General features: G+C 52.1%; 1 protein-coding gene across 7 annotated transcripts in view; it reads right to left on the minus strand.

The window, feature by feature from the left end:
* GREB1 (growth regulating estrogen receptor binding 1) overlaps nucleotides 1–12,815 on the minus strand; it is a 145,671-nt gene continuing 132,856 nt past the window's right edge. For 6 of the 7 annotated variants that reach the window (XM_042982484.1, XM_042982482.1, XM_042982487.1 and 3 more), the window contains 7 exons: nucleotides 10,414–10,618; nucleotides 9,854–10,028; nucleotides 7,702–7,920; nucleotides 5,664–5,799; nucleotides 3,406–3,606; nucleotides 2,798–2,936; nucleotides 1–1,659 (listed from right to left, as the gene is read on the minus strand). In XM_042982484.1, coding sequence (XP_042838418.1) covers nucleotides 1,496–1,659; nucleotides 2,798–2,936; nucleotides 3,406–3,606; nucleotides 5,664–5,799; nucleotides 7,702–7,920; nucleotides 9,854–10,028; nucleotides 10,414–10,618 — 1,239 coding nt within the window. In that variant the 3' untranslated portion in view covers nucleotides 1–1,495. Of the gene's footprint in view, nucleotides 1,660–2,108; nucleotides 2,557–2,797; nucleotides 2,937–3,405; nucleotides 3,607–5,663; nucleotides 5,800–7,701; nucleotides 7,921–9,853; nucleotides 10,029–10,413; nucleotides 10,619–12,815 lie in introns of those variants that run through there. The other variant, XM_042982486.1, reaches the window with a different exon arrangement.

A 12,815-nucleotide genomic window follows, 5' to 3' on the forward strand; every position in this document is an offset into this window, starting at 1 on the left:
TGAAGAAGGCAAGTTTTTATTCCGAGATAGGAATAATGGCATATACGAAGGGATCGTTTTATAAACACTGAACTAATCTTTTATACTCATCGGCTGGTTTTTCTTTGGGCGGGGGTGGGGGGGGGAGATTAAACTCTTAGGCATCATCTTCTAAAATAATTTCTTCTTGGACTGTTATGCATCAGAGTGCTCAGAAGTGTCTAAGATGGCTGTGTACGAATGCATGCTGGCGGTGCATTTCTGAGTATCTTCAAACCCTCCCTTCGGTTAGGGGCCACTCCAAAAGCACCGTGGCCCGGGGCAAGACAGACGCCGGTCCGGAATCCAGGAGTCTACTGGTCCATCCTTCTGCTTCTCTCCTTGCGCAGTGGTCTCGGTGAGGTGCGCTCCCTGCGTCTGAACCTTCTTGTCTTCCAGGTGGAGGATCATTGCACCCACCCAGGCTGTTGGAAGGACTAAGCAAGATCATAGCTGTGAAAGCACCCAGTCCGATGCCTGGCCCATGGGTGGCACTCAAACACACGGGCGGATGGAACGGTAAGCGTCATGGAACGTTCCCGCTATCTTGTCGTCCATTCTGATCGGGGCCAAGCACTCGCAAGAGAAAACAAGCTATTTAAAGAACCAAAAACTGAGCTTTAATAAATTATAGTCAAAAGTTTAATTCTTACCAAGTATTTTATGGCCCTTTGGTGGTTTCGTTGTTTCAAAGCAAGCAATTTTGTCCTCTTTGTAAGGCAAAGTCGGTCTCTTCGGGTCAACCTCTCCGACTCTAATTTCCTTCCTGAAACACTTCTTGTTTCCAAGAAAGTTTCTTTTCACCTTTGCCCTTTCTAAGAGGTAGGGTATTGACCCTATACTATTTTATTTTAACAGAATCATACTTGCTGCGAAGTGAAAGCATCTGCTTTACTTTTTCAGAGTGGATGCCTTTGGCCTGGCTTCTGAAAGAGCAAACTTGCAGGCTGTTACGTAATTCTTATTAAACGTCCTTGTTTTTTCCTTCTCTCCAGCCTTTACAGTTAAAAGATGTTCTTCTGGAATATTGCTTTGTAGTAGGTGATAGGGAAACCCCCATAGTCGGAATCCTGTCCATCGCACAACAAGAAGTTACTGACGCCTCTACAAGAACACCCAAGAGTGATCCTTTAGAACTCAGAAAAGTCGCATGTGTCCATGGAAACACACGGATGACAGGACGGCAGGCAAAAGTTTGTTCTTCATCAAGTGGACTTCGATAGAGCCCAGGGCCGTGTGGTATAGCCCAGAACCCAGGAGACGTGGCTTTGCGTCCCTGCTCACCACCCACTCATCCTCATTGCTCTAAGACCACAAACGCCCAGGCCTGGGCTCCTGGCACGTAGCACGAGGGGGCCGCACAACGGTCCCAGGGCCGCTCCAGTTCGAGCACCCCAGGGATCTCAGAGTCCCTTTAGCCTCAAGAGCATGAGGTGCTGAAGGCTCCCCTCCCGCAGAAAATCTGCCGGTGTCTCCCTCAGATGTGCCGCCCGGTCAGAAAAAAGAGCGGCCGGTCTTCCTTGGCGTTGGCCGTCTGGAATTCGTCACGCAGCCGGAACTGCCACTCGTCCTCCAGCTCGAGGCGGACCACCGTCTGGCGCAGGGAGTTCCGGTCCTGGCAGATCACGCACAGGGTGGCACCTGCGTGGGCAACGGCAGAGGCGGTGAAGAAAACGAATGAGAGCTACGGCCTGGATTCTACTGGCAACAAGGAGACACGATGTCGTTTGGGAAGGAGGGACCAGACATCCAGGCGGCACCTCCTGCTGCTTCTGGAAAGCTTCGTACTCTCAGCGAGACACACAGCGAGATGGTTATTTGGCAGGTCTGGCCGGTGACACAACGCGGAGGCGGAAGAAATGTGCACAAAGCGGTGGAGGGGGTGGAGAACCGGAAGCAGAAGACGCCTCGTCGGCCGGTCAGATCACCAACCAAGCGCTCCGGTTCCAGCCCCGCGCTAGCCCACCTCTCCCAGGCTGACCCCGCCCCTTCCTCTCCCATGCGAGCCCCCTGCATACTGGCCAGATGCAGCACACCCCCACCCCCACCCCCCCAGCCTCGGGAATTCTCCCTCCTCTCCACTCCCAGCATCCTCGATAATCCCTCTGGTCGGCTCATTCATCCTGTAGGTTGGTCTACCTGCCGCCCTCCTAGTACACGAAATGTTTCCCCGGGGCAGACCGTGGGAGAAACCTCTTACTACTTCCCAAGGCCGCATACAGCGCTGGTGCGCAGTAAACACCCGCTCGACAAGGTCAGAGTGCAGACACCCAAGGCAAGGGAAGATCGGTCAGGATTCCCAGCTGGCTGGAAATAACACTGTTAAGTCCTAGAGAATGAAACATCTGTCGCTCTCAGCCGCTCTAGCGTGACAACAACTATGGGAGCAGAAAGATCCGAGTAAAGGTCAAAGAGCATGCAGTACTCCCCAAGATGAGGAGGAAACCCCAGGTACCAGGAGGAAGGCACGTCTGAAGGGGCCTGGGTGCTGATGTTAAGAATCTGGGCTGACGAGGACCACAAGTCCAAAATATCTACCTGAAAGAAAGGGGGCGTGTCTTGCCTCTATCCCGACAGGCACCAGGGGGAGAGAGCCACGCTGGGATCCCATCCCAGCCTTCTTTTACCTTCCTGGATAATCAGGGCAGTCATATTCCCTCTCTGAGCCTCAGTTTACCCACTGGCAAAGGGGGACTAAGACCACAGGTCACCTCCTCGGAAGTGCCAGGTGCCAAAAGGCATTCAAATCGAGGTCCAGGGTAAAAGGATGGGAAGTTACCTTTCAGAAAATGAAACTTTTTCAAAAAGCTAGCTCCCACAAAAGAATCACAGAGGTATAGCAGGAGTCCGCTAAACATGAAGTCAGAGCAGCTGATGTTCAGGGAGTGGGGCCTGGAGCTCACATAACACACAGAAATCTGAAAAAGAAGGAATCCAAGAGAGAACATCAGCTTTTATGAAATACCCAACAACACCATGCTAGGGCCTTGCGTCTAACAAATACTAACTGCTTGGCCAACGCCCAAGGCTGGTGGGGGCCGGGGCAGAGACAAGATTTAGTGCTATGTCCAAATCCAGATCCTAAAACTCAAGTCCAAGAAATGTATCCACACTTGCCCATCCATCAATTCGAGAATCCATCAGTTCGACGGATGAGTTGCCACCCGTCAATTTTGGCATCCGCGTCGGCTTTCATTCCTAACTTATTACAGTGGGGGGCAAACCACTTAAACTCTCTCAGGCTTTTACCCTATCAGCTATAAGGCGGGGTGAACACCTGAGGCAAAGGAGCTGAGTAGCTTATCATCCCGAGTCCTGGGTTCTGGTGCCTCCGTTTTAGGAATTTCTCGGATTCGTGGACTCAGCGGGGCCCCCTCTGAAAGTCACCTGAGATCCCAGGTTAAGGTAGCAGTCGACCGAGAGCACAGGGTGGCCGCGGTTCCGCAGGGACAGCGGGAAGAATCGGTGACTGTGGTGCTGGAGGAACTTCTCCAGCAGGAGCTGCGCAGGCGCCGCGAGGAACGTGTGCTTGCTGTCCGGGGCGCAGATGTACTGGGCCGGCACGATGGCCACAGGGTTGTCGGATACCTGCCCGGGGAAGGCGGAGTCAGCCACTCCCAGCCACCCTGAGCACAGAGGTCCCTCCCCAGGCCTCTCCTGGGGTGAGTGGCCCTGTCACGGAAGACTGTGTCACAGCGTAGAGCTGCCCAGCTGAGAACACATACTTCAACCCAGAAATTCTCTGCCAAGGAAAAGTACGCTTTACCACGGTGGGACGTGTGAAACTGACGAGTGGGACCGGTAAGAATTGTAGGCATTGACCACTCCATGCAGAAGACTTGCCGCCTGGTCTAGGATAATCAAGAGGACCACCGGACCTGGGGAACTCTCCCCTAAATCCAGAGAGGCAAACCTCTGGGAAGGATCAGCCTCCCTCTGGCCCCAGAACCTATCCACCTTCGCCTGCCCCCACCGCCCTTCCTGCCGACCACCCGCCGGTCTGCACCCACCACCCCTTACTCCACGGCCAACGCGTTTGCTGGGCTGCAGCCAGGGAGACTCGGCGTAAATAAAACGAATCAAATCCTCTGCTGGGCACCCTTCGGTGGTCTCTCATTACTCCTAGAGAAAGTCCAGAATGTTCCCATGGTTGCTAAGACCCTACATGCTTCTCTAGCCCATCTCCGCCATGCCTTCTGCCCTTTATGCTTCTTCCACGCTGACCTCCCGGCTTTCACCTACTCAGCTCCTTCACCCAGATCCTTCTTTGAGCAGCTGTGTATTACCCCCGAGTCTCTGCTTTAATGTCACTGTCTCAGGGACACTCACGCAGACTCCCTCCCCCACCCTTCGCAAGGTTAGGTCTCCCTGTGACACATGTCACCCTCGTGGTGCTGGTCACAAGGACACTACATGTTTAACATCCGCCTCAGCTCAGGGCTACACTGAGTGAAGGGCCTGCGTGCTCAGTAAATACTCAATGAGTAAATGAAAGTAAGTTATTTCATTCAGATGAAAGATTATCGAATGTTCCAGCTCTCTTACACATAACCTAAACCTAGCGGAAAAGAAGATGCTCAAAATAGGAATACACATAAAATATCTAGAGCCAGAAGATTAGACTGAGAGACATAAAGAAAACTCAGTTTTAAAAGTACAACAGTATCTTTGATAGACAATGTGGTAAAAATCAGAATTGTAAAACTTAAACTAGAAATCTAACACAATTTCAATAAGAAATCTCAGCAGCGGGGGAGGGTAGGACTTAATTCAACGACTCCCGAGTTCTGGAAGTACAGACCTTTTCTTTAAATGTCTTGCTACTTTTTAAGAGAAATGAGGATGGGCTTTCCCTTTCAGAGAAGGCTTCACATCCTGCTGATAGGAAGGGGCAGGTGGGTGGGGGTCTGGGACTGGCGTCTGAATTCAGACCCAGCTCAGGATAAGCAACCAACACACACACAAGGAGTGAGGGGAGATGAGGCAGGACAGAGGCTGAAAGAGTCACGGGGACAGGCTGATGTGTCCACCGCCAGGGCAAAAGTCAAGGTAGATGGAGGTACAAAGCAGAGAATGGGGCTCCCTTCCATGGGTTGGAGAGAACCTTCAAGCAGAGTCGTGCCAGCCCCATATGTCCTCCTGGAAGACCAGATCTCGGAGGGTGTGCTAGGACTTTCCACCCTGAAATTCTGCAGCCAGCACTGACCTAATCAGACCACGTCTCTCCCCACCAAGAGGCTGGCTCGTGCACAGACAACGCGGCTACAGGCCAGCCTCTTGGTGCCATTTGGTTATCTGGCCAGGCGCTGTCCAGAGGCCCAGAGGGGAGCATGGCGCCCCACCCCCCAGGAGCTGGGTCCAGCAGAGAAGCCAGGGCAGTGAACACAGAGCCCAGTGCTGGACGTGCAGGCAGGCGAGCGTTCATGGGAAGGCTGGTGGCAGCCACACTGGCGGGACGCGTACCGGGGATACTGGTTAGAACCAGCGATCGGGAGAGAAACCCGACGGCGGGCCTCCCTTCCCCAGGCTCCCGATTCAAAACCTTTACGAAGGCCACCAGCCGTCAAGGCCGCCCCACGGCCTGGCCTCCCCGCCAGCTCCCACACCACCGCAGCCCAGGCAGCAGACTCAGTGGGCGCACTCACCTTGGACGTGATGTGGCAGGACCTGTGGCCGCCCACGGCAATCTGCTTCTTCATCACGCTAAAGCGGTTGAACCGGCAGAGCAGGAGGCCGGCGCTATGCACCCGCAGGTTGAAGTCCACGTCGTCACACGTGAACCTGCTCAGAAGCAGAGGAGGGAGCAGATAGCACTGGACGCGGCCCACGGCCCCGGGCACGCCCCCAGCAGCCACGTGGAGTGTGCACCCCCCCGCGCCGGGGGGCTCGTTCCAACCTTGAAGACCTCGCTCAATAGCGGCATATAAAGAAGACAAAACAAATAAGGAGACCAGGTGTGGCTGCGATGTGTCTGCACCAGGCCGGGCTTAAACTACAGAAGGACTACCACTGGCTGATCACACGCTACAGGCACCGTGTGAGGGGCTTCACAGACACCGTTTCATCCATGCGTTACAAACAAAAAACAAAACAACAAACAAAGAACAAAAGGGAGGTGCCTGGGTGGCTCAGTCGGTTAAGCGCCAGACTCTGGCTCAAGTCATGATCTCACGGTTCGTGACTTCGAGCTCCACATCAGGCCCTGTGCTGACGGCTCGGAGCCTGGAGCCTGCTTCGGATTCTGTGTCTCCCTCACTCTCTGCCCCTCGCACTCTGTCTCTGTCTGTCTCTCAAAAAGAAACATTAAAAAAAAATAAATAAAATTAAAAAAAAAGGAAAGAAAACAACAAACTCCCTAGAGTAAAAATGTTAGCCACATTTTACAGCTGAGAAAAACAAGGCTCAGAGATGCTAAGTCATCAGCCTAAACTGCAAAGCTGTGAAAGAAAAAACCCAGAACTTAGCAGGGCAGCCTGGCTCCAAAAGCGACCCTCCCACGGCTCCTCCGACGGCCATCTTGGGTGTGGCCCCAGGGCTCCTCAGACCGACATCTTGGGTGTGGCCGACTGTTTGGCCTATAGGGATGCCTGATAAGGGCTGGCAATCTGGTTATTCTTGAGATGTGAGCACTTCCATGGCCAGGCCCAGAGAGAGAGTCATATGGAAATTACTTCCTAGTTTTCTTCAGTGTTAATGCTCCTAAAAACTGACGTATTCCGAGAAGGAAGCAAAAAAGTAAGGGAAATGACACAGTACGACGTAAGTCACTATATAAAGGATCATGTGAACCGATGAAGGAAGTTGAATGATCTTATGCAAATCTACAGTCTACAGAATTATACAATTAAAAAACAATTTTTTTTTTAAGTTTATTTATCTTGGGGCGCTTGGGTGGCTCAGTTGGTTAAACGTCCGACTCCAGCTCGGGTCATGATCTCGCTATTTGTGAGTTCGAGCCCCGCGTTGGGCTCTGTGCTAACAGCTCAGAGCCTGGAGTCTGCTTTGGATTCTGTGTCTTCCTCTCCATGTACCCCTCCCCCGCTCATACTCATGTGCACATACTCTCTCTCTCTCTCTCAAAAATAAGCATTAAAACAATTTTTTAAAATAAATAAATAAAAGTTTATTTATCTTGAGAGAGAGCGTAGCATGAGCGTACGTGCGTAAGGGGCAGGGAGAGATGTGGGGCTCAAACTCACAAACCCTGAGATCATGACCGGAGCCAAAATCAAGAGACGGGACACTCAACCGACTGAGCCACCCAGGCACCCGTATACGACAGAAAAATTAAAAAAAAAAAAAAACCTGAGGGCTGATATCAGATTGGGTCATGGGTCTTGAAGTCTGTGGGATCAACCCTCTTCACTATCAGCACTATCAGCCTGCTTGGGATTCTCTCTCCCGCTCCACCCCCCCCCCCCGCCCCTCCCACTTGTGCACACACATACACACACACACACGTGCGCGCTCTCTCTCTCAAAATAAAAAAAAAAAAACATTAAAAAAACCCACCCCAAAGCCTGAGGGCTGAAAGCAGGGCCAGAGCAATGCCCTGGGAAGGAAGCCTCCGGTTCCACTGGCCCCGCAGCGGGGAGGCGGCCGTCCCCCAGGCCTAAGGTTGCCCTTCAGGGCGGGCTCTGGGCAGGGGGGCGGTGCCGATGGCCACAGAGGGCGGGGACTCACCGGTTCTGGTTGTACTGCACATTCTGGGTCAGGTCCACGTTCAGAATGATGAAGTCGTGCACGTGGCAGCGGGAGAAGGGCTCCCGCACCTCGGCGCTCCCGGTCTTGCTGGACCACTTCCGCATGCCAATCAGGGCATAGTGGGTGATGTTGGGGGACGCCTCGATGTGCTGCATGATGTGCTTCAAGGACACGTTTCTTTCTGCCCAGGAAAACTCCCTGCTCAAAAGAGGGAGACGGACGTCCCCAGGCTGAGGGGCAAACAGCAGCAGGGCCCCCAGGACCGGACGCTTAGGAGCTGGGTAGGGCGGGAGCAGGTGGAGCCCATCGCTGCCACCCTGAGTGCCGGGCGCCAGGCTAAGCGGGTCACATCTACTATTACGTACCCTCACGGCAACCTCATGACCTAGACCTTTCATCCCCATTCTACAAATGAGGAAAAAGGGGCTCTGAAGAACTTGCCCGGTGTCACTCAACAGAGCTCGGACTCAAACAGCGCCGTCCCCAAAGCCTACCTCCTCCCCATCAGGCTAAAACACTGCATTTCCCGTTTGCAGACCTGAGGGCAAAATGGTGGGGAGAGCGAGGCTTTCTGCTGTGAATTCCAGTGAGGGAATTCACCCCCCACCCTGACTGCCACTGTCTGAGGACTGTGATGACGACAGGGACACCTGATGACTAGGGAGGGGGCCGGCGGGAGGGGCTCCAGGGCTAGGAGCTGGGCCCCAGCACGCAGCTCAACTCTTCTGGACCCCAGCTTGCTTTTCCCCAGCCAAGGGGCTTAAATAGACTCTCTAGGGCCCTGGCCAGCCCTGACATGCCAGGGCGTTAATGGCTGCTTCAGAATAGAATTCGGAAACGCAGAATGAAGGCTCAATTCTCTCCCAGTCTCCGCCCCCGGCTGAGCTCTTGCCTTTGGAAGGGCGTCAGGGAGAATACTGCCAGCAAAGCAGAACTGCTCCCATAAACTACGGGCAGCTCTATCATCCGGAACACATTTTCTCTCTAGAAGAACAGGGACTAGTGCTGATTGTCACAGGAGGGTACCACTAACATAAAAGAGGTGAACTGACCTCACGTTTCTTAAAAAAAAAAAAAAAAAGCCAAAAATAATCAGAAGTCATCAGGCAGCCCTAAGTTGAAACATCCATGTGGCAAAAATCACAAAAGGAAGTATTTTACCAACGATGTTCAGAGTCTATCTACTGAGCCTTCCCTACATTGTGCCCTCTGGTGCCCACCTCCAGGCACACCCTTCAGAGTTTAGTTGTGACACTAATGTCACACAGCAAATAAAAATGCAGCTGGCTGTTAGGAATTAGGCTGGCGGCAGGGGGAGGGTGTGGAAGGCTCCAGGAGGGAATTTCTGGGCCACTGGTGATGTCCCATTTCTTCCAACGGGAGTTGGTTAAATGGGTGATCAGTGTGTGAAAATTTCTGGATGTGTCCTACTTTCCGTAGGTATTTTATACTGAATATATACTGTGTGATTTTCTGTACGTATTATACATCCAAGAAAAGTTTTAAAAAGTTAAAAACACAAGGGGCCGCCTGGGTGGCTCAATCAGTTAAGCGTTTGACTCCTGATTTCGGCTCAGGACCTGATCTTGTGGTTTGTGAGTCTGAGCCCCCAAATCGGGCTCTGCGCTGACAGTGTGGAGCCTGCTTGAGATTCTCTTTTTCTGCCCCTCCCCTACTCTCTCTCTCTCGCTCTCAAAATAAATGAAAAATAAGAAACTTAAAAAAAATTGAAACCTCAAAACTACGCTGGGCTTGGAATAAGAGCCTGCAACATACAAGGCCATGTGAACCACATACTGTGCCTTCTAAGATGCGGTGTCCTCTGTGGTCCTCAGGAGGTAGCTAAGAAGCCCCCATTGAAAAGGAACAGCTTTGGGGCACCCGGCTGGCTCAGTCGGTTGACGTCCGACTTCAGCTCAGGTCACGATCTCAGAGTTCGTGAGTTCGAGCCCCGCGTCCAGCTTTCTGCTGGTCAGCGCAGAGCCCATTTGGATCCTCTGTCCCCCTACTCTCTCCGTCCCTCCCTTGCTCACGCTCTCTCCAAAAAATAAATAAATAAACACTAAAAAAAAAAAAAAAAAAAGGAACAGGTTCATGTTCCTTGCAGGGTCGGGGGGTGGGGGCACCTCACCGGCTTCTTTCTCCGCCACAGTCTACATCCACCACGTTCCACATCACGCAGGAGTCATCCGAGATCACGATGAAAGGCCAGATGTCCTGTGGCTTGATCCCCAGCTCCTCCTGCCGGTTCCTCTCCAGCTCCAGATTGTGGTAAGACAGCTCCTTGATCAGGAAGTGGGCGGCGCCTGAAATGGGCAAACCCCAGGCCCACTCTTGGGTCGGTCCTCCACGGACATCTACCCAGGACAGGCCCACTCTCAGGTCTGCCCTACCCGGGACCAAGGCCCCATCTGGAGTTAGAACGGCTCATCGAGGCCCCGGCCCATGACCAGCCAGCTCCCGACGGGCCTAATCTCCATCGCCAACCTGCACACACATTTGTCTGCTTATCCTTGTCTCTGACCGTGGAGAACGTGAATCAAAGCAGTGACCAAAGACGGAAGAAGACTATAGCTTTCAAGACGAAAAAGCCTGATGAAGAATGTTTAACCCATTCATCTCTAGGACCGTCTCCCAAAAGTCTCCGTTCGCAGGAATTTTACCAAGCAGGGCATGTTAAAAAATGCCTACCAACTCCAGCGCTGTTGAAGATGCTTGGGAGCACCAGCATGATGTGGTTGGGCCAGTATTTCTTATAAATGGCCATTTCATACTCCTTGACGACCAGCACGTGCAGATGGCTGGCACCATCCATGGCATGGTACAGGTTAAAGAGTCCGTGTTCGTGACGGCCGGTTGTCGGGGTGAACGTCGGACTTTTTATATACTCGTGGCTCTGGAAAGCAGAGGAATGATGAGGGGAAGTGTTTGTGAATACGGTCACGATCACTCCCCTCCCTTTGAAATGGGACTTCGCAGAAGCTTCCGAGAAGAGAACGCAGCCAGTTTCCACACTCACTGAATGCAGCTTAGCCTTGGGACTTGCTTTTCCCGAGAAGACGACGTGAACACGATGGTTTGCGCCCGTTCCGAGCCTGGCCCCCCGAGGACGGACACATTCCACCCTCTCTCTCTCAGATCCCTCCCCGGGAAGAGCCGGGGCTGGCCTGCTGGGGCAGGAGAGACCGCAGCGGGCAGGGATGGGCATCCCACTGAGGCGACCCTCGCCCGGCCAGCCCCCAGCTGACCTGGCAGCTAACCACAGACACGAGTGACCGCAACAAGCCAGGGTAACCACACAGCGGGACCGAGCCCAAGCTGCCAGCCCGAAGAATCGCAAGCGGAGTGAGGGCTTGCTTGGGAACGGTCAGTTACACAACCGAAACTAACTGGCCTGTGTCAGTGACCCCAACGGATCCCCCTCCCGTGTTGGCACTGAATATGTGCGGAATTTAAGTCTGGACGATTTAAATCCCTCAGTCCCTCATCCCTGCAGCCTAGCTCCTAATACACTCCGGTTGTGAATCTTTTATATCAAGAACTGGGTTTTCCTCCACTCTGCCCTCAACAAAAAAGTTCTTCTGGTTGAGCTAGGCCTTCCACTCCTTCTGAGTTCCTCAGAGCACCTGCCACAAAAAAAGCTGTGCTGCACCTGGTGCCCGTACCCAGTTCCGGCTGGAACTGGCTGGAACTGGCTGGAAAAGCGAGGGGGGGGGGGGACAGAGAAACCCTCCACCAGTGCAACAGCCTGCCCCAGCCCACAGGGTAGGAGACGCCCTGTCATAAAGGCCCCCATTGTTCTTTACAAATGTTTTCAGTGCTTGGTAAAAGACTGCCAGGTGTGAAAGATTATTCCACCCCAAGGTACTGGCCCTCTGGAGAACGAAAAGCAGCGTCCCACACAAGGGTCACATTGGCCGGGGCTGGGGGCAGGCAGCAAGCTGACTCTGAGACAGTCAGGCTGGATCTGTGAAACCAAGCGTCCCTATGAGGAGGGCCTCTAAGAATGCTGGTCACGGACTTTGGTGGAGTCTATCGGGTTTTCCACGTATGATATCATGTCCTCTGCAAAAAGGGAGAGCTTGACTTCATCTTTGCCAATTTGGATGCCTTTGATTCCCTTTTGTTGTCTGATTGCTGAGGCTAGAACTTCCAACACTATGTGAAACAACAGCGGTGAGAGTGGACATCCCTGTCGTGTTCCTGATCTCAGGGAAAAAGCTCTCAGTTTTTCCCCATTGAGGATGCTATTAGCTGTGGGCTTTTCATAAATGGCTTTCATGATGTTTAAGTGTGTTCCTTCTATCCCGACTTTCTCGAGGGTTTTTATTAAGAAAGGATGCTGAATTTTGTCAAATGCTTTTTCTGCATCGATTGACAGGATCATATGGTTCTTATCTTTTCATTTATTAATGTGATGTATCACATTGATTGATTTGCGAATGTTGAACCAGGCCTGCAGCCCAGGAATCAATCCCACTTGATCATGGTGAATAATTCTCTTTATATGCTGTTGAATTCAATTTGCTAGTATCTTGTTGAGAATTTTTGCGTCCATATTTATCAGGGATGTCGGCTTACTTGACACATCTCCAAAAGCAAGGGAATTAAAAGCAAAAATAAACTATTGGGACCTCATCAAGATAAAAAGCTTCTGCACTGCAAAGGAAACAATCAACCAAACTAAAAGGCAACCGACGGAATGGGAAAAGACATTTTCAAATGACATATCGGACAAAGGGCTAGTATCGAAAATCTATAAAGAACTCACCAAACTCCACACCCGAAAAACAAATAATCCAGTGAAGAAATGGGCAGAAGACATGAATAGACACTTCTCTAAAGAAGACATCCGGATGGCCAACAGGCACATGGAAAGATGCTCAACGTCACTCCTTATCAGGGAAATATAAATCAAAACCACACTGAGATACCACCTCATGCCAGTCAGAGTGGCTAAAATGAACAAATCAGGGGACTATAGATGCTGGCGAGGATGTGGAGAAACGGGAACCCTCTCGCACTATTGGTGGGAATGCAAACTGGTGCAGCCCCTCTGGAAAACAGTGTGGAGGTTCCTCAAAAAATTAAAA

Source organism: Panthera tigris, chromosome A3 (assembly GCF_018350195.1).
Source record: "Panthera tigris isolate Pti1 chromosome A3, P.tigris_Pti1_mat1.1, whole genome shotgun sequence".
Lineage (NCBI taxonomy): Eukaryota > Metazoa > Chordata > Mammalia > Carnivora > Felidae > Panthera > Panthera tigris.